Source organism: Cariama cristata, unplaced genomic scaffold (genome assembly GCF_000690535.1).
Source record: "Cariama cristata isolate BGI_N322 unplaced genomic scaffold, ASM69053v1 scaffold13005, whole genome shotgun sequence".
In the NCBI taxonomy this organism is placed as follows: Eukaryota; Metazoa; Chordata; class Aves; order Cariamiformes; family Cariamidae; genus Cariama; species Cariama cristata.
In genome coordinates, this window is record NW_009618203.1 from 17956 (window position 1) to 42404 (window position 24449).

A 24449-nucleotide genomic window follows, 5' to 3' on the forward strand; every position below is an offset into this window, starting at 1 on the left:
ACAGTACCTTAGCAACCAACCTGCATGTAGTCCAAGATCTGAACGTTTAGTCTTTAAACAATTCTTTGCTACCAATCTAGGAACGTTCTTGCATTTCAGAGTGCAAAATCAGCCAGTTGACATCTAGTGAGGAACAACATACGGTATAAAATATGTACTCCTCCACAGTGGGAGGAGAGGGAACTTATGTAAGCTCCTTTCTTTGCTACTTTAATTGTAGTTTCTTGAGTCCTTGGAAGATGCATCCCTGGGAGCTGGATTGTTGTGTTCAGATGATTGCAAATTCTGATTTATCAGTGTAAAATAGGGCTTTGGTGGCAGCGTGATATTAAGTCTAGATGTGTTGAGTGGGAACGTTACAGGATTGAATGAGAAATTATTTTAAATACTGGTGCTACTAAACTAAAAAATAGAGAAAGGTCACTAACAAAAGATTAATCAAAAATTGTAGCTCTTATTAATGAGCTGCTGAGACAATATAGTCTTCTGAAAGAAGTGACAGTGAAAATAAGTTGACGTTTGAGTAGAAAAGAAACAACTTTCTCTCTTGCACGCTTTTTTGTACATGCGAAATGTATACAACTATGGGAAAACACACGGGAGTATTTTAGTAGAGAGGTGTCATTCAGAACTGAAGAGTGGTATCTGGCATTCATTGAAACTTTGCAGACACTCTCATTTATTTTCATGTATACCTGTTCAGTAAGGAATTCTTTGCTGTTTTTTTCCTTTGGTTGGTTAGTTTTTCTTTGAAAACCCGTGTCTTTCCCCTTTCTACAGGGCTTTTCCTGGTGGAAGAAACCAGAACATTTACCTAATGGTGGAGAGCTACAACTTGCTCTAACGTCTCCGTTACCTAGATTGTTAAAAGGTTGAATGTTTCGTTAAACAGGATCCTCAATATACACAAATAAGAAAGTCATCTTAATTTAGTATCACACACATGAACAGCTGGTTAATTTTGATATTAGAGTCATGATCAGACTGACATGGGTTTTTTACGTCCTGGTTTTCAGAATAGCATAAGAACCACATGGTTTCAGGTGGTGGTTATTTGTTGGAAATTGAATACGATCGCTGACTATGAAGCTGATTTTTCTCCCATCGCTTTACGCTACCACACAAGACCTAACATGGCAGTTTGCCAACCGTGCTTTGCGGAGAAGGTTGACATTCCCTCGGAGAAGTTGAAATCATGCTGTTTATAGATGGTATCCATTCTCGGTGATAACAGACATGGTGTCAATTTGAGTCAGTTAAAACAACTGAAAAATAAATGAGTTGCCCTTACACTTTCCTCCTCCTTTTCTTGTAGTTACAGCTGCAGAAAACCCAATATTTGCAACTGGGACAGAGTCGTGGCCAGTACTACGGTGGGTCGCTGCCAAATGTGAATCAGATTGGAAACAGTGCCATGGATCTCCCCTTCCAGGTGAGTTTAATAGAGTGTTTCTTTCTTTTTGTTGATTAATGCTGTGCCTGGATGCTATTTTTTCCTCACAGGAGACCATGAACTAGATGCTGGTCCAGAACGTAGCACCATGGCCTCAGCAGATCACCCTGTTTTAAAAATTTTTGCTGTTTTGGAATGGAGTATATTTGCATATGGGATGCGTGGATATTGTTGTATTGTGTGTACCTAGTGTTAGATGCTAGTTCTCCTGTCCTCGGTCGTGATGCTTTCGTGTCAAGAATATGCAGAGGCGATGCAATTTCTTTGTCAGTGAATATTCATGGTGGTGGTGTTTGTTTTTTTTTGTTCAGTACCAATTCATAATGAAATCTTCTGCGAAGATACTGTAGGCTCATAGCAAAAGTGGAAGCAGATAACGCAAGGTGATGTGGAAAGCACTTGGAGGTGGGGGTGGTGGAAGAAGGCACCCCGTGGTGGTGTGCATGTTCCCTGGGAGGAATGCATGGATTTTGGGAGAGAAGAAGGGGGAATGGGGCACAAACCAGTATCAGGACAGTCACTCCTCTTTGGGCTGGCTGAAGAGTAAATGTAGGGATGTACTTGCCTTTTTGCTTTGTGTGTTTTTTTGTTTTTTTTTTTTTTTTTTTTGCCTGCTGTTGTGGTCCCAAAGGTAACGCACTATAAACAGAAAACCAGTGTTCTATGTGAATGTTGTGCTGTTAGTAAGCATGTTTGGACAGACGATGTTGTACAGTGGATATGATTAGGTGATGGATACGTTTGGGACTCCCAATTTCTATAGTTAGTTGATTAAAGATGCTCAAAATAATTAAAATCTCTGCATTAGTTTTCCTTTTTTGAGTAGTAACATTCACATTTTCTCTGACGAGGATGTGGTAAGAATTAAATTTTGCAGTTTGTGGTTTTCTGATGAAGGCTGGGTTAATAAATATGGAGAAACTATTGATGACGTCCTCTAACAATGCCTTTTGAAAAATACATGTAGACAGCTGAACTTGCGGAGGTTAAAAGCTTGAATCTTGTGCAAGAGGAGAAGCAAATGTTTATTTTAGTCTGGTTGCCTTTAGGGAATACAGTGCAGAGGTTTGTAATGTTACGTAGTCCTTAGTATTACTCCACAGGCATCTGCTCTCTTCAAAATTTTGTCTTCAGTTTCTTGTTACGGAGGTTCATAGTTACTGTTCTTTTTAAGCAGTAGTATTTCAGTAGTTTGGTGCTTGATGGCCATTACTGGTGGTTATTACGTAGACTCTTTTAGTCCTGAAACTAACAGAATGCTTGAAAGTGAATATTCAAAAAATTATGAATGACTGGAGGAGGATACGGAAACAAATTGTCCTTAAACTCCAGGGTTTTATATATTTTCACACACACACACAAAAAAAAACAAACCCCAAAACCCAAAGTTGATACTGTTACAGGTTACCAATGGTGACAAGCAACAAAATAAAACCATGTATTTGTATCCAGGATGAATGCTTGCCAGGTTTTTCAATTTTAAACTGAAATACGATGAAATTGCCAGAAGATACTTGTACGATGTGCCGATCAGGTGAAGCCTGTCTGGTTGTCTCTGGTGAGAACGTTAGTGTCTGAGAATCTTGGTTCTTTGCATTTACAGCACAACGGAGCTCTGGCAGAAGCCTTTGGAGCAGTTCCTGTCTCTTTGGTAAACAAGTATTTAGGTTTGTGCAAATACGTATTTAGGACTGGTGTACTGTTTGCCCAGGTAGATACGTATTTTAGCACATGTTACACTTTTTCTGGTATGCACAGTATTTATTTGATTCACTGTCCCAGCTCCAAAGGAGTTATGGTCTGTCACATAAATACAGGTTTTGCCATGCATCCCGGTTTGGAACATGCATAATAATTCCTGTACAGACTCCCTGGACTTGCTATGGTCTGTCATGCGATTACTTATGATTTATGGGGGATTAATTTGATGCAGATGGTGGTTTATTTGGCACTGTCTTGGCCTGTGATTTAAGCAATCTCTGAGCATGTGCACTTAGCCTGCATGTTAAACTCCATCGGCAAAGGCAGAATGATTACCCAAATGCTGCTTGTCACCAGGAGGCACCAATATGTAAACTGTCAGTAGGTACCACTCCTCTCTTTCCTCCTCATCCACCTTGCTCGTTTTTATTTCTTAAGTCAATGTCTTGATAAATCTTAAAGGGACACTGTTGCTTTAGAGCACTGAGCTTTTTCCTTCCTGTCTGTATTTAGCTGCTTTTGTTTTTTAATGTTTTGTGGACTTTTGGTTCTGATCTCAAATCCTTGAACGTTTTTCAGGGAAGCGAAATGGTTCCAGTTCTTCATTTTCCAAATAAAATCGATGCTCAGATCTGTTCTTTTTTCTTCATCACAGTTGTTTACTGTAGTAAAGTATCATCTGCCCTGCAGGGATGGGGATTTTAATGAAGGCACGCTGCTGGGTGTTTGGTCCAGAGTAAGTTTCGTGGGATGGCTGCTGAGAGAAGCCAGACCTGTTGGAGGTGATACCCATAAAGTGTTTGTATTCTTTTCTGATTTCCCTAAGCAAGTTAGGGATTCACTTGGGATCTTTGTTCCTGGAAAGCCAGAGAACAGCATTACCCCAAAATTCCTCGCTCCATAAATTGTAGCCCTGTGTCGGGGCAGGGTCCATGTTTACTTGTGCCACTGTTGCACTCAAATGAGATTTTTGTTGTGTTTTTAATATGGAAGTTGTGCCAAAAAAAGGGAAGCCTTAAGAAATAGCCATTTTTGCATTCAGCTTCTTGTCTGTATACTCATACACATTGGCTTCCTTTTAAATTCCAGGTGAGGTCTGCATTCTGTATGCTTCAGACTGGCTTCTCCTTTTTTAGTAACATTGTGGTTGAGAGCACTGGCATAGGAAATTGCTTTTCCTGTTGACTTTCCAAGCGCACATGCATTTGCAAATTTTGCTGCCTTTTGGGGTAGAACTGATGTAACAACAGTACCAGGAAGAGTTTGAGACCTTTGGTGGTTGTTTTGGAATTACGAATATTCCCGGTTCTGTGTGGTGCTGGTTAGGTGGAACCAGCCTGTTGTTTAGTGTTTGCAGCAGAGATTAAACCAACATGTTTTAATTTAAATTACTTAAAATTGAGATGCTATGACTTGAGGTTTCTAAGTCTTCAGACAAGAAAGTCATACTTGCTAAGGAACTGAAGCAAAACACCGTGATCTTAACGGCTGAGAGTACAGTAAAAAGTCACTGTGCTCTCTTGCTAGTCCACTGTTGACTTAAGCAATATTCTGCTGCATATAAAGTGTTGGCCCTGAAATGAGAAAATAAACACCGCAGCCGCTTTGCATCCATTTATATTAACACAGGTTGTGTGCGCATAGAGGGAAAGGAGACTAATATTTGCTAAATAGAAAAGAGTTTAAAATAGTAGAAGGACTCTTTACAAAGTTATTACAAACAAAACATTTAAAAAGAAATGTTAAACTTTTTAGAAATAATCATTTAAACAGCCAAAGCTGGACGCTTTTACAAAGAAAAAAAGGAAAAAGAAAAAAAGACTAATGTAGAAGCCAGATGGTTTCATGGCTTGGCAGACAGGACAGTGCATTTGCCACGTGCAGCACCTGAATGGAGGAGGAAATTTTGGATTTCCAAACAGATGGTGTTGAGGGACTCAGCAAAGCTGTTCACATTGGCAAGGAGTGGAGGACTGTGTAGCCTTTTTTCCCCAGAGACCCATATATTGCTGTTGAAGTATGAGCAGAGGTTGACCATTCGGTATTTCCTTCCCCTCGCCTCCCCCCCCCCCTCCAGGTATAGGCTGGGAAGGGCTTTTGGACATGTAGGAGAAGTTTTCCAGTATAGCCTGGGAATTCATCTTCCCTGTCCTTTCTCTGCCGTCCTCCTTCTCTGCAATCACTTGCTGACAAGTAAACGCTCTCAAGGTATCGGTGCCGATAAGATTCAAAGCAGAATCGGCCCAGCTAGGTTCACTGTGCAGCCTGACTGAAATGAAGATCACTTAAAAAATATTAGATGCTGTAACTTTTTCTAGACAGAGGAGGAAGGAAACTGCTTTTCTTTTTCTTCTAATTCTATCAGTGTCCCCTTAAAATAATTATGCTGAAAGGAGGGGTGAAAGGAAGTTTTGAGAGAATGTGGCGTGTTCTGGTGAATGTTAGGCTCACTGTGCATCTTTTTGCTGCATCTCCTGCCCTTACGGTTTAAGCTCTGGTTGTCAGCATGTTCCTTCTGGATGCATGCTGCATGCTACACCAAGGGAATGTGAACAGCAGTTGTCCGTAGGCTCCCTGCCACACTCACTTGTGATATTTTAGAGATACAAGGGTTGGAGGGCAGTGCTGATTTATGAGAGGGCAGGTCTAGCATAGTCTGCCTCCACTTGTCTCTAATCTCTGTCTGGAAGAGATAATAGCCTTGGTAATTTGCTTTCCATGGCTATAGTGAAAATGTGTTTGGAGGAGAAATTTACGTGGTTACACTTGGACAAGTGTCATCTTTTGAGTTTCATTCCTTAGTATAATACAGCCTTGCACACAATACGAATAGGTTCTGGGCAGACTGCTCGTGCATGTATTTTTCTGCTTATAACTTCATGTGTGTCTCTCTCTCAGACTCCTTTTCAGTCGTCGGGGTTGGACACAAGCAGAACAACTCGGCATCATGGTCTGGTGGACAGAGTGTATCGTGACAGAAACCGTCTCGGCTCTCCGCATCGACGCCCTCTCTCTGTGGATAAACATGGAAGACAAATATCCTTTGGTTCGTGAGCTGGCAGTGAACACCTACCTTTTCAACAATATCAGTTTGCAGTTTTTACAGTTCCCTTCTTCCTCCACTCCTCACCTGTCAGCAGAGTTGCTTCCCATCTCAGTTAATGTCACCTGCTTTTTCTGAACTGTGATCTAGTCTATAAATACCTACTATTCTGTAAAGTAAGCATTTGCCTTTCCTTAGCAATAAGTGGGGATAATGATACACGTGAAGCTGAGAGGAATTGAGATCCTTTGATGGAAAAGGCAAGGCAGTCTTGGTGAAACCGAGTTTCCTTTCAGAACTGAGTAAATCCAAACCAAAATAATTCTTTGCAGTTCATTGTTCATTTTATTACAAGTTGATTCGTCAGTTTAGCATTTGCCAAGTGCTATTTCTTCTTGCCATTTGTGAAAATGAATTAGCTTATTATTTCTGACTGGCTTAAAATGTGCCGCAATCAGACTGACTTGATGGGACTAAAGGGGATGTGTGAGTGGGAGAGTGGAGAGATGACGGCTTCTCAGGGAAGGGTTAGGCGCTCAGAAGGGGAAAAGGAGGATGGTTGTCCTGTTGCTCAAACATTACAGCAGCCCAGATAATACATTGAGTGTCCTTTTAAAGTCAGTCTGTTTCCCTTAGGGAGTCTGCTTGCCTTTCTGGTGTGAGCTTAGTGGTTCTGACAGGTTAATTTGAATTATTCCTTAGGACAATATTTCAAATAGGCCTCCTACTTAAGTGAGAAAGTGGTGTTGTTCCCCTTAATTGATGGAATCACGTGGACAGCTGTCCGTATGGCACTGTGTATCTGTCGCCTCCATCAGACACAAGCTGGAGAAGGTTAGTAGCACAATCGTGTGCGTGTGTGTTAGTATTTGGACTGCATTCTCTGATACTACAACACTTTCATGTGCAGCAGAGGCCTTCACTGTTCCCCACACCAGTTGGTCATCTGAATTGCCATGCCTTCCTGAATTTAGAAATTGATTTTTTTTTTTTCTATTATGCTTATTCTTTAGACGACCTGCCTTTAAAATTAAGGTGTGTCAGCTAACGTGATCTTTTTAAAGGTAAATCTTGCCAGATGTTCCAAACCATACCCCAAAATTGTCGAGTTGTAAAAGACTTGGATGTTTCTCACTGCACAGAAACTAGGTTAGTCTGCCCTTGCAAGCATTTGAGTGCAGAGGAGCACTGAGGTGCCTGTTCCTACCCCTCATGCTCCTCACCTTGGAGGTGCCGAGTTGCCTAAGTGGTGGCCTGCGTTGACAAGTGAAGGACAGTTCATCGTGAGAGATGTGTTGACCGTGGAGGTTCCCAGCTCGTGAACACGCTTGCATCCTAAACCAGTCGTTTTCCCTCCCTGTGAAACAGGGATGCTTTCTTTTCAAAGACTAGTATAACCGAAGTATGCATAAGCAGCTTTCAACTTAAAAATGGCATTATTTGATCATGCATAATCTTAACAAAGCATATCAAATTATTTTCTAACAATGGCAACCAATTTATCCTGTATTCCTCTCCATCTCATTATTGAAACAATTGCTCTTCAAACTTGAACTAATTTGTTCTGCGAATTGTTTGTTTCACAAGGAAATTTTGCCTGGTATATGCTATATATAGATATTGGGTTTTTTTAATGCAAAATATTCAGTTTTTATTGAGTTGGTTATGTTTATCTGAGATTAAGCATTCTTTTATTTAAAGAAACTGACAATAAAAATATAATTTTTTTTGCCTTCCTTTCAGGACAAATTCTGATTCTGCCTTGCACCAGAGTACTATGACTCCAGCTCAACAAGAATCCTTTTCAGGAGGGTCACAGGACATGCAGCAGAAAAGAGGTAAACAGAGAAAAACAGTAAAAATATTTCTAACATTCAAAGCATTGTACTTCAGATTATATATGCACATGTACATCTATTTCTATAAAAACACGTATGCATAACACTTTCTAGATTCAGTTACACAGGAATTGGAACAAAGGACCACACTTACTCTTCTGGGTACTGAAATCCAGAAAAGATTATACAAAGCTAAGATAGAACATTTTCCTGAACCCTGTATTCTGTTACTCTAAGACTTTGCCCTGTGGGGAGAAGTAATCTGGGCTTGTGGGGCTCTGGTGGTTAGACTGCTCTCAGCGGTACTAGAGGTTTGCAGTTTGTAGTAACCTCTAGACAAATGTAGGGATCACAGGCGTTTCATGGTCAGTGAAACAATATCGTAAAGCAGCAAGACTTCATCTAGTTTTTATTTACGGGACTGAGATCACTGGTGAATACACCCTCAGAGGCAATGCTGACAAACAATACAATCTGGTAACATTTCTGGTTACAAGCTGGAGGAGCACAGCCCTCCAGCGCTAACGATGCTGGTGCCCTCTGCTGGGCCCTGTTCCTGCTGTCTGTTCAAAAAATACATGAAAAACTCTTAAATCTGTGTAGAGAAATGTGATCCTTAAGCAACCACCCAGGGATAGGTGAACATGCGAGACTCAGATGCATATGGGCTGTACTGCAGCTCTTCCATATACTTCTAGAGCCGTAAAACAGTAAATAATGATCATCTTAAACAGTGCATAAATACAGATTTATAGTCATTGGTGTGAAAGGCTTCTGTTGATCCATCTCTCTGACTGGGCTTTCTTTTGATATTTCTTTGTCACCGTGCTATTAGCATGATGAAACAGTTGTTTACTTTGAACAAACAAATGTGCTTGGAATATGGAGAAGTTTTATAGCTTTATAGCATTTCTCTATTTCTTTATAGCATTTCTTTATAGCATTCTCTCTGAGGGGAGGTGGTCCAGATTTTTCCCCGACTGGAATTGTCCTATTGGCCACCCCTTAGATGGACCAGGTGTACACCACTTGTGCAAAATGCAAAAGATAGGAAAAACCAGGTCCCAAGTTACACTCTTCCATTTAGATCTAAGCAGACTACATTGGAGGTCAGAATTCTTTGAAGTATTATTTGGGGTTTTTTTGATGCTGATAATGTCCCCTTGCTAATTAAATACAGTTTTAGTCTCTTCTGCTGTTAATTTTTTTTAAAAAAATTATCTCATAGCAGTAGAGTGCCACTGTTTCATATTCGTTGATAACAGGGTACTTAAGAGTTTTCAAATGGTTAAACTTCCTATCTGAAAATTTCTTACTGAAAAACTTAATATTGTGATTCCTTTTGTTTTCAATTTTTAGTTTTATTACTGACTGTCCCTGGAATGGAGGAAACCACCTCTGAGGCAGACAAAACCCTCTCTAAGCAAGGATGGGACACTAAAAAGGTAGGAAACTCACATTTCAAAGTGTAGAGATTTTATTTTCTAAACATATTTAGGTAAATTAATGCTCTAAATGTTGTCAGCCAAAAGAAACTACTTGCAGAGATTAGAGATTAAATGCTGTATTTAGCAACAAATTGCTAAACATTAGATCAGGAGGGCACTTTATATGTATGTGTGCATGCACATGTTTGATTATATCAGGAGAAACTCTTTAAATTTGAGCATCATTGGGCCAATAAAGCAAAAAAGGTGTCAAATATCTTCTAAGAGCTTCACAGAGCTCTTGTGAAGAAGAATAGCTCTTCTGTAGAAATGTATTAAATTAAATAAAACTTACTCATTGAAATATATCCTAAACATTAATCACTAGCTGTATCTTTGCCTTTAAAAATGTCTTCCTTCTATTTTAGACTGGGTCATCAAGACCTAAATCATGTGAAGTTCCAGGAATCAAGTAAGTTTTGAGCAATTTATTTTTTTTTAAAGATCATTGAGACCTTTAAGAAAGAATGTTGCATATTGAATGTCCTTGTGCTTTTGAGTTTTCTGAAAAGCCCTTTGATGGTATAACACTGCAATAGATACAAGAAAAGCCAGGACCTTTATGAGTTACCTGTTGGTTATTGCATCTCTGAGTCGCTTATCAGAAATACAATATCTAGTTCTGTATATGGCACCTTCCTTTTTTAAGAAGACTTTATAAAGATCTGTCCAGGTCGAAATTTAAATGGAGATGTCTTGTTTGTTTTTTTTCTTCCCCTCTTTTTCCTTATTTAGCATCTTTCCATCAGCTGACCAGGAAAACACTACAACACTGATTCCTGCTACGCATAACACAGGCGGCTCCCTGCCAGACCTGACAAACATCCATTTCCCTTCCCCTCTCCCAACACCGTTAGATCCTGAGGAATCCACATTCCCAGCCCTGAGTAGCTCCAATAGTACCGGAAATCTTGCTGCCAATCTGACTCACTTGGGCATCAGCACTGCCAATCAGGGTAAGATCATAACTCGGAGGTGTTTTTACAGATTGTCCATCATTTGTCACTTGTCTTAAATTATGGAGGTCGCAGGGCTGAATGTTACTGTTTCGTCTGAGAGGTAATTGCACTTCACTGCTGATTGACGTTTCTTTGTAAACAAGTTTTATCGAGCCATTTCTGTACGAAAAAGTGAGAAAGCTGTGTTTAGTTCTATGACTTACAAATTATCTTTATTTTTTTCTTATGTTCTTGGTGCCCAAATCTGCTTTTTGGCGTTCTGTTTCCTTGTTTGTTTATTTTATGTATAAAAAGCATGCCTCTCTTGTAATTCATTGTACTTCACCCCAACAGCACTTGTGTTATGGAAGTATCTTAAGTAGGCCTTTTGTTTTCATTCCTTTAGAATAGTTTTTTTTTCAGTGTGAGCATTCTTTTGGAGAGAGAACATTGCTTGCTTCATCTCAGGCAAATCTTCTCTTTTGAGTAATCCAGAACTATGTGGAGCCTTTACAAGGTGTGCTAGTTTTCGTAAGCTTGCCCGCTTCAGTTTTGAAAATATCCTGAATATTCAGGCTACATAATAGAGTGGGGCTTTGGGAAATAATACCGAGTGCACACCTTAATTTCTCACAGCTCTCGCTATGGTGCCTTTGTGTTGAAATTGTTGCCTTCCTAGCAGCGCGGTTTTTGCTGCAAGTTCTTCTTAAGTGCTATTGCTGTTTGAGCTGTTCAGCGTGGTGAGTCTGAGTTGTGTTTGTTGGGCTTTTTGGACTTTGGCAATACTGATGATTTTATTTAAAAAAAACGCAAACAAACCAACAAAAAACCCAAACCCCAAACAACAAACCACAAACACACTTGATTTGCCATGCTGGTAGCTTATAATATACTGATCACCTGATAATTTCAGGATTATGTTTAACTTTATAGGCAAATAGCCTAAACTGGTGATGGTTATTTTTAAAATAATTTCACTGGGTCATTCTTGAATAGTTGTAAAGAGGGTTGCATTTTTTTTATTGTCAGTGACAGTTGCGGTCAGTTGATTCCTAGAATAGAAATGAAGCATTGTATCCAAAAATACGAGTGTATTTCCTGTGTTAGGATTCCCTTACCCACTTAAAAATCCTCTCCTATATTGGGAAAAGGAAATAATCCTAATCAGGTTAATGTAGTGTTGTGACCGAGCAGTTATATTTTAGAATGAAGCAAGGAGATGGTTTAACCATTTGAGTACCGAGTAGGTCAGCAGCTTTCAGCACCCTTTAACAAGTTTTCTGGTCCCAAAAGAGACTGTACGAAGTTTCAGAGATGGACTGTTGCTCAAGGAGAACTTCGCGAGTCTGTGCGGAGAGCTATCGTGTGTAGAAGAAGAAACAAACGACTTGCGTGGAGTTAGGCCAGACTGGGTTGCTAAATTTTTTGCCGTACCCATAATTAGCAAAGTAAATGGTACAAAACCAAACCAGTAAGCGTGTAATTGCTGTGAAAATATTTCCTGATCTGTCAAAGACATAACAAATTAGAAAGATACACTCATTGATGATTTTCCTGCTTCTCTTTGGAGACTATCCCGTAGTTTAATCATTGGCATAGTCAGCGTTTGGTGCTTTTCTAACTGATTTTTCCAAACCTTCCTGCCTCTCTTTGTCTTTTAGCTATTTAGCAGAAAACGTAAAGGCTTTTGAACGTTTTGCAGGAGTGCTGTGTGTTGCACAGGCATGCCCTCAGCAGCCCCAAGAAAAGGTGGGGAAACAAACACCTGTCAGGTTACCAAGAACCGCCAGCAATTTAAGACTACACATTTGTGCATTGGAGTTTGTCAGTTCGCTGACACGTTCTGTGAGACAGTGTCGATTTTGAAAACGTCGCAGGGGAAGAAGTCTTCAGAATCTACGCGGTTTGAGCCAGTTTGCCTGCTGGCTCCTTGGCAGCCCGGACTTCCTGGCTCCCTGGCAGCCTGCCTGGAAGCCTTGAACATTTGCCAAGTGCCTAGGAGCTCACAGGCTCTTATGAATTCCTCCTTTCTGGCAGCTCTAGAAGAACAGCTCACTAGCTAGATTGTCCTGAAGTCACTTTCCAGGGTGTCTTGGTTCTTCTAGGGTGAGGCAGAAAATAGGGGAGGCTTCAAAACTTCCAGATTTTTGTCTTGAATTTGAACAAAATTACAATACTTGAATTGTTTATCCATACCCCCTGCTAGGTCGTGGCTCTTTAGAGCGTGAAGGATATTTCCTGCCTTCCCATGCACTGGTATGCCATTAAAAATGGAGTACTTCCTGTGTAACCAGTTCTTCTTCTGCATTTTCCATTAAATGGGTGTTTGCTTTTATAATATCTCAAGTGCCCTCTTATTAGTCTTGTTATATGATCTGTTATCTTCTTCCTGAAGTTTGAGCCCTTACAAATAGAGCAGAATGTGCTTTTCCTGGGTTCGGTGCGTGCAGCCCGGGAGGTGTGTGAGAATGATGGTATCTGTAAACCGCTGAACCTGCTCTGCCTATTTCAATTTGAAGTCGATACCTGTGCACAAACCCGAACAACTGTGACTGGTTTTGGTCCAGGATAGACCACAGGGATCTTCCTCTTGTCCTGATGCTCTGCAGCCTGACAAAATTAATTGCAAATTAGCTAACGTGTTCCAGCCTGATTGGCTGAGGTGCATTCAGCACTTTGCATTAAGTGGTTGTCCACTTAACGCCATTCATTTTTCATCGTTGAGGTAATTACCTCCATACAAGTATCAATGAACCATTACTCTGTTCCCATTTAAGCTGGTTCGTTCCTTCCTGGTAGGAATGACGACGACGCCAGCCCCTTCCCAGCAGCACCGTCAGCCAGCCGTCAGTCCTCTCTCGTTGAGTGCAGACTCAAGGCGACCACAGTCACAGCAAATGTCTCCTACGCTTTCCCCTTTGTCACCAATTACTCAGGTAGGAACTTGGAGAATTAAAATTTTTCGATCATAAATTAATTGTTTTACTCTGCCTAGGGAGAAGCTGGTGGTAAGTTCATCTGTCTTGTTCTGTAATTTTCTTCTTTAAATGTGTTCATTAATTCAGAGCCTTAAAAAGGGAAAGGTTTGTAGAGGGGACAGATTTTACTGTTGCTTTTCTAGAACCGTGGTAAAAAACATCTATTAGGACACTGTTCTGTAATGGTCCCAAAGTTACTTGTGAAATTTGAAAGACATTTCTCTAATTCATGAGGGAAGCTCAATTAGCTTTTTAAAATGATTTCGTAAGTGTGACTCTGTGACTGACTTGCTTATTAATTTCTGACCTGGACATTTAACTGGGCTTTTAGAGTATTTGTTTATTGTACACTGGAGGTGATATTAAGTCTTTTGAAACATGTTCTTGACTGTTTCTGAATTTTTAGGTAACATTTTTTAAATGCAGGATGAGATTGACCTAGTACAGTTCACTTGGTGTGAAACCTGCTGTGCTTGAAAACAAAGGGGAATTACCTGCCAGCATGGATGATTTTGATTCTTTTTTTTTAAGGCCGTGGCTATGGATGCATTGTCTCTGGAGCAGCAGCTTCCCCCATATCCGTTTTTTACCCAGACAACTTCCCAGCAACAGCAGCAGACCCAGGTGGCGAGTGCCCTGCCTCAGAATACTCCTTTAATGCAGACCTCTGGTTTACAGCGAGGAACACAGCTCCCCCCGCTCTCCGTCACGGTACCTTCTACCATCCCACAGTCACCTCCAGGTAGCCAGACCCAGCCATCAATGGGAATAGACATCAACTCGGTAAGCTTGGGCACAGCTGAAAACGCTAAGAGCTTTCATTCGGAAAACCCGGTAGCGTACAGCGTAGTGTCGAGGGTCAGGCTGGACAGCCCTTGTAATAAGTACGCTTTTAGGCAGAGCCTGAAGCAGACTTAGAGTGATTTTGGTTGAATCTGCATTTAAGTGTTTTATAGAGGAAAATGTAGTTTTAACGTGCGCATAGGGTGGCCCTGTTTTCGTAAAATGGTGTCCCTTATGACTCCATGTTTGATTAGACCAGCTTAAATATGTCAGCATTTATTTCACACCTTGCTGCTGCCGTTGCACTGATACATTTTCAAGCTGTTAAATGTAATGCACCCCAACACACTGCGTGTTATACAGTGTGCTATAGACTGGAGGAGTTAACAGAACTTTGATAAAGAAACCTGCTAACAAGCATTTTCCGAAAGTTGGAGAGCACCAGGTATTTTCTATACTTTCTATATTTAGAACCTTTTCATTTTAGGGAATGTTAGACCGTACATTAATCTCTTAAAAATTTGGATTTGTGGCTGCCTTCAGATGCCCAGAAGAAATGGAGTATATCCGTACATATACCGATGATTTATGGGCAGATTTCTTTTCTTGCTTGTTTTAACATGGTCTGTTATGAATGTTGTCTGTCTCAGCATATGAAAATCCAAAATGCAGAGCAAGGTCAGGGTTACAGGCTACCTGGGGAATAATTTCACAGCTCGTTCTCTGCTCATTCTGCCCTGCTGTGTAGGCTCTTGGTTGTCTGACCTGTTGTGCCCTCCTGGCAGTGTTGTAGTGAGAGTAATTGGTTTGAGAATGAGAAGAAATCATTGTCTGTTGATCTACCACTTGATCAGGGGTTTCCTTTGTGGATGAAATTTTTAACAGTTTGTGCTGATAAGTGCTTCTTGAAAGAAGCTGCTTCCCTTTCAGGATTGGAAGGGGAAGAGGGAAGGACAAATCCAGCAGTGGAAAGGATACTGACCCACTCAAAATGTGTCCCAGCGTTTTGATTCTAATACTCACATAGCTACCAGTACAGATGATTCTGATTTTCATCCCTTGCTTTCTGTATTGCTTTCCTCATCCTAAACTTTCTTATGACCTTAACTTTTTAGGGTGCTGTGGTTGTCTCTTAAAGCAACTGAAATCATACATAAACTAGCTTTAAATTTAAGTTTATTTATCAAAAAGCCGTTTGAGCTGTGTTACTGTCTCACTGACAACTTCTATGCCGTTTTGGTAAAGCAATATTGAAATTCATTTTGCTGTAGTTTGGATATCTGCCTAAAGTGCGTAAATAGCAATGCATAGCAAAAAGGGTCAAGACATATTTTCCTGAGATTTACAGAATTCGGTGTCAGCAAGCATTAGTAGTACAACGTTCTCCCACACTGCAAAGCGATCTGATTGAATTACTCCTTTTTGTAGAATACTGAGGTTTTCCTCAAACATCTGTTAATTCCAAGTATAATGAGAAGAGCTATACTTGCTATTTATATTTAGTGCAACATTCTATTTAAATGCCGTTAAGATTATTAATTTGTTCAAACCCAGGGTTCTTTATGACTAAAAAAAGGTAAATCTTTGAAAAAGTGTTCTCAGGATGACTGAGAACAATCTAAATGTCACTAATATAAACCTGCAAAGCACGGTGTGAATTCTCAGACAGTGTCTGTTCCATGTCCTGGGGTAAAATGCAGCTTTGAGAAAGATTCCAGTCTGCACGGTTATACGCTTCCATCTTGATAACGCACCCAGGCTATTCAAGACTAGGCAGAGTAGTACGAGAAGGATTTCGAGAGCAATGTAAACACGGGTGAAGAATGTGTGGATATGGCAGTTGAATTGAAGAATAATTTACCTTATTTTTGAGTTATTCCCAGCTTTCAAGACTTCCCTAGATCGTTGGCTTACCAGGTTTGGTGGTTTGTTTTTGTGTGGGTTTTTGTTTTGTTTTTTTTTTTTTTCAATTGAGCATGACTGAGAACAGGGAGAAAATATTTCAAGTTTTGCTTGTACGACAGCACTGCCCTGCTCTCAGCCGTTCAGTCAGACGAGACCATGCCACGCCGGTATCTTAACTCTCTCCTTTTTGTGGCATTGTTCACAGTAATCATGTCTTTATACATAGCCAAGAATTGCTGAAGAGGATGGTTTCCCCCAGCGTCCTCGAGCTGTATATGCTAGAAGTTTATAGTTTTCCAGCCTTCCATCAATCCCATGGTCTTTAATTCTGTGTTGTTCTGTAGGCTTCACTCCAGCAGTACCGCAGTAATGCTGGATCCCCAGCCAACCAGTCTCCCACCTCTCCTGTCTCCAATCAAGGCTTCTCTCCTGGCAGCTCCCCTCAAGTAAGGGACTCTGTGCTTCCGCAGGCCTTGCTTCTTGTGTTTGTTTTTAGTTGAGTCTCTCCATTACTGACCCATAGTTGTCTCACTGTATGTGCCTCATGCATTACTGATGTCTCATCTTGTTTGCAGTTTCATTCAGTTCCAGAGTTTTTCAATAGCTGGTGAATTGCCTTTTTATTGATCAAAGCTACTATTTGAACGCTATTAAATCTCAGTTGTTTCTTTGGGGCGTACCATGGACAGAACCCCCAGGTAGACCCCTTTCAATTAGCAATATCCCGTAGGAGCTGACGGATAAGGTTGGGAGGGCAGGGGAGAGAGAGAGAGAGAGGGAAACTTCAGTGCTTCGTGCAGCAGGATAACTCCTCTGGCACTAAATAGCCCGTGTGTGGCCAAATGCGTTTACGTCAGGACCTTTCTTTTACATGTGAACATACACTTTGGAAGAGAACACTAGAGAAAATGCTCTGAAAATTGGCAACTGTATCTTGTGGCTTGCAAGTAATGGGTTCGTAAACACGCTTTCTTGCATGCTAGCTGGTTTTTCTTCCCGTGTATGTATATACTCATACATCCACATGGCCTATATACAAGTCATAGCTTGGGGTGTGTGTAAACCTGTGAAAGGGCATTTTTATCTGCCGGCAGCAAGACAGCTAAAAACGAAGCAGCCTTTGGGGATGCCCCTACTGTAAGGGAGTGTGAGTGCATTTGCAGTGCAGAGATAATCTGATGCTGCTAAAACAGCTCCATAGGGCTCCCCTTTTCCTAAATCCCAGCTGTAGAAATGAGGTACAGGAAATTCTTCCAGAGCGTCATACAGAGTCTGAAAATACATTTTCTGTTTCATCATTTAATGTTTAAGGCTGTAAGGAGGATCCTATCTAAATAAGTGCTGCCCCTCCATGGTTCCAAAGCAGAAGCTTCGTCTCTCCTTGCCATTAGCCAGAGACAGGTCACTGGTAAGCTCAGTAATAGATCTGAGTGTCAGGACTGTCTGGATTTTCTTAACCCTTGCTTAATTGCTTCTTAACTTCTCTCTCTTCTGCCTGCTTCTGCCAGTTCTGCTGTGTTCTGCGTGTGGCTCAAAGAAAACAAGCAAACTTACTCCTCTAGGCTGTCGTGTAGAGCAAAGCTGTTGCCAGTCTTGCTGCAGATCCTCAGGTCCAGTTCTCATTTGGGCAGGGCATCTGATTTTAATTTTTGCATTGATTTTCTTTCCCCCTTGACTTCTCAGTAACTCTTTCTTGGTTTTGTCTGCAGACTTGTTGCCACTGGTCAGTCCAAAGTACTGGAGTGCAGCGAGCACTCCCCAGTGGAGCACACACTTGACTATAATTTTTCCTGCTGGGCCTGTTTAATCCTGTAAACTCTTGCTTAGGTTTTGCTGTTTTCAAGTGGGACGCCATAGTTCTGTGTGAAAGGAGGAGGGGTTATTAATACTGCTTGCTTTAGTATTGGCCGCTTCAAAATACCCACACAATTCTTTATTTTTGCCGAATGAAAAATGAGACGGCTTTCCTGCCTCCATCAATGAACCGAAAGCTAGTAGTGGCGAGCGAGCTATCTCTGGTGGTGATTGCAAATACTAAGTGTGGAGAGAAGCAACGGGGGAAGAAAAAACAGTTTGGAAGAAAAATTTGGGTTGGTTGTGATTATGGAGGCAGCTCCCAAATAGCAGGATCCATGAGACTGTAGAGTCATCTGCCAAGAGTAAAGGCAGATTGGTTCCAGCAGCAGAATATGTCCGTTGGGAACAGTCTGGCACTGGCTGACAAGAGCGGAATAAAGTAGGTGTGACCGGGTAGGCGTCCTCCACTTGCTCCTGTTTCCCTGATTAATTTTAGGTTCAGTCGTTCTGCAGCGTATCAGTACAATGAGTGACATGCTCTAAAAATAGAAAGCTGTGGTTCGATTTTTATCACATACGGTTCATTCACCAGAAGTTATTTTTCATCTTTCCACATCTCCAAATCTATCTGCTCTTGTGTTTTAGATGTGTGTTTGTTATATGAAGGTCTTCCTGTTCAAACACGAATTGAAAAGCTCTGCTTGTAGTTCTCAGCTTTGTGTTTGCATGGCTTTTCATTGACAACGGCTTGTTTATTACTACTTTGCTTTTCTCCTCTAACACCTGGCATACTGTTCCAATTAGATAGAAATCTGCTTTTTTTAGTAGAATGGCTGTGTACTGGATAATATGGTATGTATTTTTAGATTAATAATTTAAGCCAGGGGTTTTGTGGTTTGGGTTGTGTGTGTGTTGTTTTTTTTTTCCTTGCAGTCACCACATCATTAACCCAAGAAGATGTACTGTTGACAAAACAGACCTCATCTAGTGTTTCTGGAGGAGATGGTGTTAGCAAGATGTTTTTCACAGAGATGTCGATAAATTATTCTAGGACTCTGAAGTGTTGAAGTAATGACATTTCCAGTTGATTTCCTTTGGGAGTTTCAGTGCTTACAGATGTAATAACCGGTATACTTCAGAGCTGGGGAATAAGTACGGGCTTGTATGTTTTGTTAAGAGTTACTAACATAGACTTGCACAAATAGATTTTGGTCTCCTCTTTATTATTTTTCATATTGTCTGAACTTTTTAGGGTGGGAGCAGCGCTTAGTGGAATGCAAAGGTTTTAGGTTTTGCCCTACTTCTGAAAAGCTCCTGTAAAAATGAAATGTCAGAAGTTAAAGGAAAAAAATACCTTGATCCTCTTTGGAGCTCTCGGATAGCAATTGTATTTCAAGTGCTAGTCCAAACTGCCTTTGATTCACGTAGAGTATGAGACATCCCGAAGCGCAAATTTTTCATTAGAAATTGCTATAAAACATCACGCAGTTCAGAAGCCATGCCTGCCACTTAAGACAGGAACGATTTTCCCGTGATGGAGTTCAGCTTGCCTGGTCCTGATCTGCTTGCTTGAGTTAGCTCTAGGTTCTGCCTCCATTCTTTTTTTCTTTATTTTTTTAGAAGAAAATAACACATGTAGCAGGTTGAATAATGTGGAGTTTGAGTAGTTGATCAAAGTGTGATGGGGCAGCAAATAAGATATCGGTGGTTTAAAGAAAACTGTAGGTTTGGGTTTTTTTTTATTTAAGTAGTGCTCTGCTTTTTCTCTTATGAGGTATAACGTGGCTCTTGCTCGAGATGTTTGATCACTTCCTCGCAGCCCTGTCTCATGCGAGGGATAGAGCAGCCACAGTAGTTTTGAGGACCAGACGATAAATTGGAAGACCGGTTCCAATTATAACCATTTTCCATTTTTATGTGCTTCTAAGGAGGGCATCGAGTAGGGTGTTAAGCTGCAAAGATTTCGTCACTGTTCTGCGGTCATAGCTGTGACAGATCATAAGTGCCCAGGAAAGTGAATCAAAATCTTATTTTTGTCCATAATCCCCTATTCTTGGATCAGGCTCTATTTAACCAGTCGTAAGGATGAGCTGGCTTCATTTAGTTAAGCCATTTCTTACTGAGAAGTTACCGTATGGTCTTCTCTGACGAAGACTTGGAGGCAGTTGTCTACTGCTATTTCTGACTCTGCCAGTATCCTACCTGAAACGTAGCACCGCGGAGGTCCGTACAGCTTGCGTTCCCAGTCTTCTGGCCTCATCCAGCAGCGCTGCTCTGCAGCAAATTTCTCTCTTCCCCAAGTGCATTCAAATCGTACCCATACCCTCGCATGCAGCCGATGGAAAGCGCTTCGCGGAGATGCTCGGAGCAGCTCTGGGATCGCACAGGATCTGCTCAGCAAGGAGTTTTGTAGCACACCCAGCATGTGCTGAACTTTCAGCTGCCTTCCCCCACCAAGTCTCGTTCTCGGGCTGCGAATTCCTCCCCTGATGCCACATTTATCCAACAGCATCCGTATAATATGATAGCCAGGGATTCTGGCTGAAGGTGGGAAGGTTTTTGTTTGCTTGGAAAAGAATATATTGTTGCTTCTATCCTGATAGTCCCCTCTGATGGAGGTTATGGGCAATTTTAGTTGTTTTTTGGTGTGTGGTTTGGTTTGGTTTGGTTTTTTTAAAAATACAAGGCTTCCATTCTTTTCCTTGCATGCAACCTGCAAATGAGCTGTGCTGAGATGTGCTACTGATGTAGGAGGGAGGATGTTTAAAATGTGATGTTTGCTGAAATTTTTATGTCTGCTGTTGTGGACATCATCCTGTGGTTTTTGAGTATCTTAATCTTTGGCTGTGTCCAGAGCTTTTAACTGTGGTGGCTGGTGTAACTCTGTTCTGATGTTTCCTAGGGCTTTGCTTAATTTCCTGTGCTGATTAGGTTTCTAAGGAGAAAATTTGTGGCCTTCCTCTTTTAATGCATAGATAAAACAGCTGGGAAATCCTGTGCAAGGTATTGAATGTTTTTTCCGAGATTGATACAAACTCGTGACACAAATTGTCTTTTATAGACACCATCTTTTATAGATGCTCTCCTTGTCAGTAGATGTTTTGTTTTCAGGTGGAGTATCAGAATTTGTGATGGTTTTAAATGAGAAGTGACCTCTCTGTGATTTCTTTTGTATCTGGCAATGCTTTGGGACAGTGCTGAATACTGTTAAAAAGTTGACCTCAAATTCTTGGTCACCTTTAGAATAATTGATAAATGATGGAGAATAACTGATAAACACTTCTCGTGCTAGAGGGGATGGTAAAATTAGCAAGGCTGAGGAATTCTTCATGAGATTCTTGCCTTTGAACTGCCGGTACCATGCTTTACTGGGCTTTCTCGTTAACTTTTCTGATCTGCAGCTAAAGTGAAATGACTTTAAAACGTCGGTTTTGTTTTGGCATGTGGTTGTCTCGGTGAAGCTGGCTGTTCCCTGAGCAGGAGGTGGCAGAGACAGAGTCACTACGGGCGTGCTGGCCATCAGCTTTGCAATGCATTTTGTTTTAACGTGCAGTTTACTTCTGGGGGGGGTTGTCTTTCACCCAAAAAAAAAGTTCACAAAACTTAAGTTGCAAAGTGATTTTTTTTTTTTTTTTCCCCATTTTATTTCTCGTGTTATCTAGAGCACTCGTCTGTTTTCATAAATCAGAAGTTTTCCATGTTGTGTGTCCTCCCTGAGGAAGTTTGTTTGGTTTACTTGACTATTTTTGTGCTTACCAAAAGGCAGCATAACACAGAAGGATTTGTGTGTCGGAGGGAAATACTGAACGTTTTATGAGCTTGCTGGTGGTTAGGGGCTGTGAATAATAAAGGGCACGGCTAACTAACTTTGAGAAGAATCAGTCGGAAGGCTGGAGTCACTCGCACGCCGTGGGTACGTCTGTTTGTGAGATTTTTGCACCATAAAGACTCTGTTTTGTTTTCAGCATTCTTCCATTCTGGGGAGTGTATTTGGTGACTCCTATTATGATCAGCAGATGACAGCTAGGCAGGCTAATGCCCTATCCCATCAGGTGAGCAAATTCATCTCGGATTTTCAGCTATATTTCGGCCACTTTCAGCTTAAAATAAATATAGATCAACTTCAGATTATTTTATGTGAGATCACATCTTGTCCATATAGTTTTACTTCTGTTACTTTTAGTTTGCAATAATTGGGGATTTCTTTTCTTCTGGTTTGTTTGGTTTTTTGGTTGTTTGGTTTTGGGTTTTTTTTTTTGGCTACCCCCACCTTGCTTCCCCTTCCTCCCTTTTAGCCATTCTAGCAGATGTTTTTCAAGGTGTTCTGCCAAGTTTATTGGATTAAAAATAATGGAAATAAATTTTAAAGCCACCACATTTCTGGCCGCAGTTGCATTTGGGAAGGATTTGCTCGTAGGTGGTAACAATATTTACTCCCGAATTTGGCAAACAACTCGTGCACGGTACCAAGACCTAGCAAGCAGACCCATGCCTGCCTTAGTTTGGCCAGCCAGTGCATTAATTCAGTCAACTGGGAGATACGCTCTGTTACCAGGAAAAAAATGAGATGGCTTCTGAGAAGCAATGCTTGATGGGCAGGTACCTGAGTTAGTAGCATGAATTATGGGGGTTTTTACTTTGTTTTAAAACCACCTTTTCTTTTTGTTCTTACAATATCAAAGGCAACAGTTTTCTTTTTGCATCCACCCTCTCCTCATTCCCCTGCACTCTGAATTTGGCAGTAAACTATTCTGGAAAGTTAAGTGAAAATAGACCGTATTTTGATCAACGAAACCTAAAGATGAATTTGTTTGCCTGTCTCTTTCAATGTTACTTCCCGTACTTGAGCTTTGTAAGTTGTTTTGCTGTTTTTCCTGATGGTTAGAAGTAATAATTCCTTTGTGCCTTGGTCTTCAGCTTGAACAGTTTAATATGATAGAAAACGCCATTAGTTCCAACAGCCTGTACAGCCCTTGTTCCACCCTTAACTACTCCCAGGCAGCCATGATGGGACTGACGGGCAGTCATGGCAGCTTGCAGGACTCGCAGCAGCTGAATTACTCCAGCCATGGAAACATCCCCAACATCATTCTTACAGGTAAGAAAACGACAGATTTAACCGACAAGTAAAACCATCCCGGTGTCGGTGCTTTTCTTCATTGTGCAACGGCTCACTTGGAGCCAAGAAAGGAAAAAGGGTATTGTTGCCTTTGAAGGTTTTGTTTCACCGGGTGTAAGTGTTCGTGTTACCGGTCTGGCGTATTTCCTGAGTGCCGGGGAGCCTGACGGCTCTCGGTTAATCCCAGCAAACAGGTAGAGCTGCAATGGCAGCACTAATTGTCTTTCAGACTTTCCCTGCCTCTGAATTTACTGAGTCCTCTGCCACAGTGAGGGAGAAGCTGTGAAAGCCGAACTTCTTCCTCTGCTGCTCTGTTTGAGCTTGCCAGCAGAGGATTTTTTAGTGTCACATATGGTAGCGAATCTGGTCACGGTTGGACGTTTGGAAACAATTTCTGTGCAGGCCACTGAGAAAACTGCAGTTCAGTCCGTATCTCAGCCAAGGACTCTTGCTGATTAGAGTCACGTAAATTAAGGTTATTCCTCCTAAACCTAAGGGAGAGAAAAGAGACTGAAGTGACGTCACTTTGTGGCCTCCAAATACGCAAGAGTGACTTTTGCTTTGCGTTAGGTCACTGTGATGGTTTTGAGATGCTCTGACAAACCTGTAATTCATCCAGCTGGAAATGAGGATAGATGTTTCTTGTCTGAACTTCAGCCTCAGTTCAATAAATTGTTCCAGAATTTTTGTAAGCTGTTTTATGGCTGCTCTGCCTGGTGAATATGTATTTGCTAAGTCCTCCCGCCACCTTTCTCTTCTTCCTCTTCCTTGCAGTGACAGGAGAATCTCCTCCCAGCTTATCAAAAGAACTGACCAGCTCTTTGGCAGGAGTGGGAGACGTCAGCTTTGATACGGATTCCCAGTTCCCTCTGGATGAACTCAAAATTGACCCTTTAACCTTGGATGGACTGCACATGCTGAATGACCCAGACATGGTCCTCACCGACCCTGCCACAGAGGACACGTTCAGGATGGACCGGCTGTGAAGCGTGGACGCCAGGAGCGTGGGAACGGCGCTTGTTCCTGGAGCCCAGCCGAACGAGAGGGTCCGACGGGTCACCGGGACCTGCCGAGAGCAGCAGCCCTGTCCTGTACAACCTGTACAATGAGTAAAGCTTGTCGTTCTAAGCTTGCAGCGCTGCAGACCCCTACTCCCTGTCGCGCCGTATTTCACCCCTTATCCGCTCGTTGCCATTGATGAGTAAGGAGTTTCCATCAGCCTTTCCCTCTCCAGAGCCCCCCCTTTCCCCCCACCAAAGCTCCAGCGTTAAGTTGTCAGTTTATCCTTTGCACTGGAAAGGGGGTATTTTTGGGCAGGCGAGGAAGGGTCAGAGCCAAGGGTCGAGAGCTTCTTTCTAACGTACCAAATTGTTGGCTGCTGTTCGAGACGGGGAGGGGGAAGCGCCG

At 41.5% G+C, this 24449-nt stretch overlaps 1 protein-coding gene across 1 annotated transcript; it reads left to right on the top strand.

Annotated features, from left to right (window-relative positions):
* The first annotated feature begins 1414 nt into the window (after positions 1-1414).
* CRTC1 (CREB regulated transcription coactivator 1) lies at positions 1415-24028 on the top strand. Its single transcript, XM_009700768.1, has 14 exons — positions 1415-1432; positions 3057-3104; positions 6053-6190; positions 6970-7031; positions 7941-8035; positions 9395-9480; positions 9891-9934; positions 10258-10478; positions 13260-13396; positions 13970-14221; positions 16471-16572; positions 21889-21975; positions 22922-23021; positions 23817-24028. The coding sequence occupies exons 1-14, from the start codon at positions 1415-1417 to the stop codon at positions 24026-24028; spliced, it is 1602 nt and encodes a 533-aa protein (XP_009699070.1).
* Positions 24029-24449: the final 421 nt, after the last annotated feature.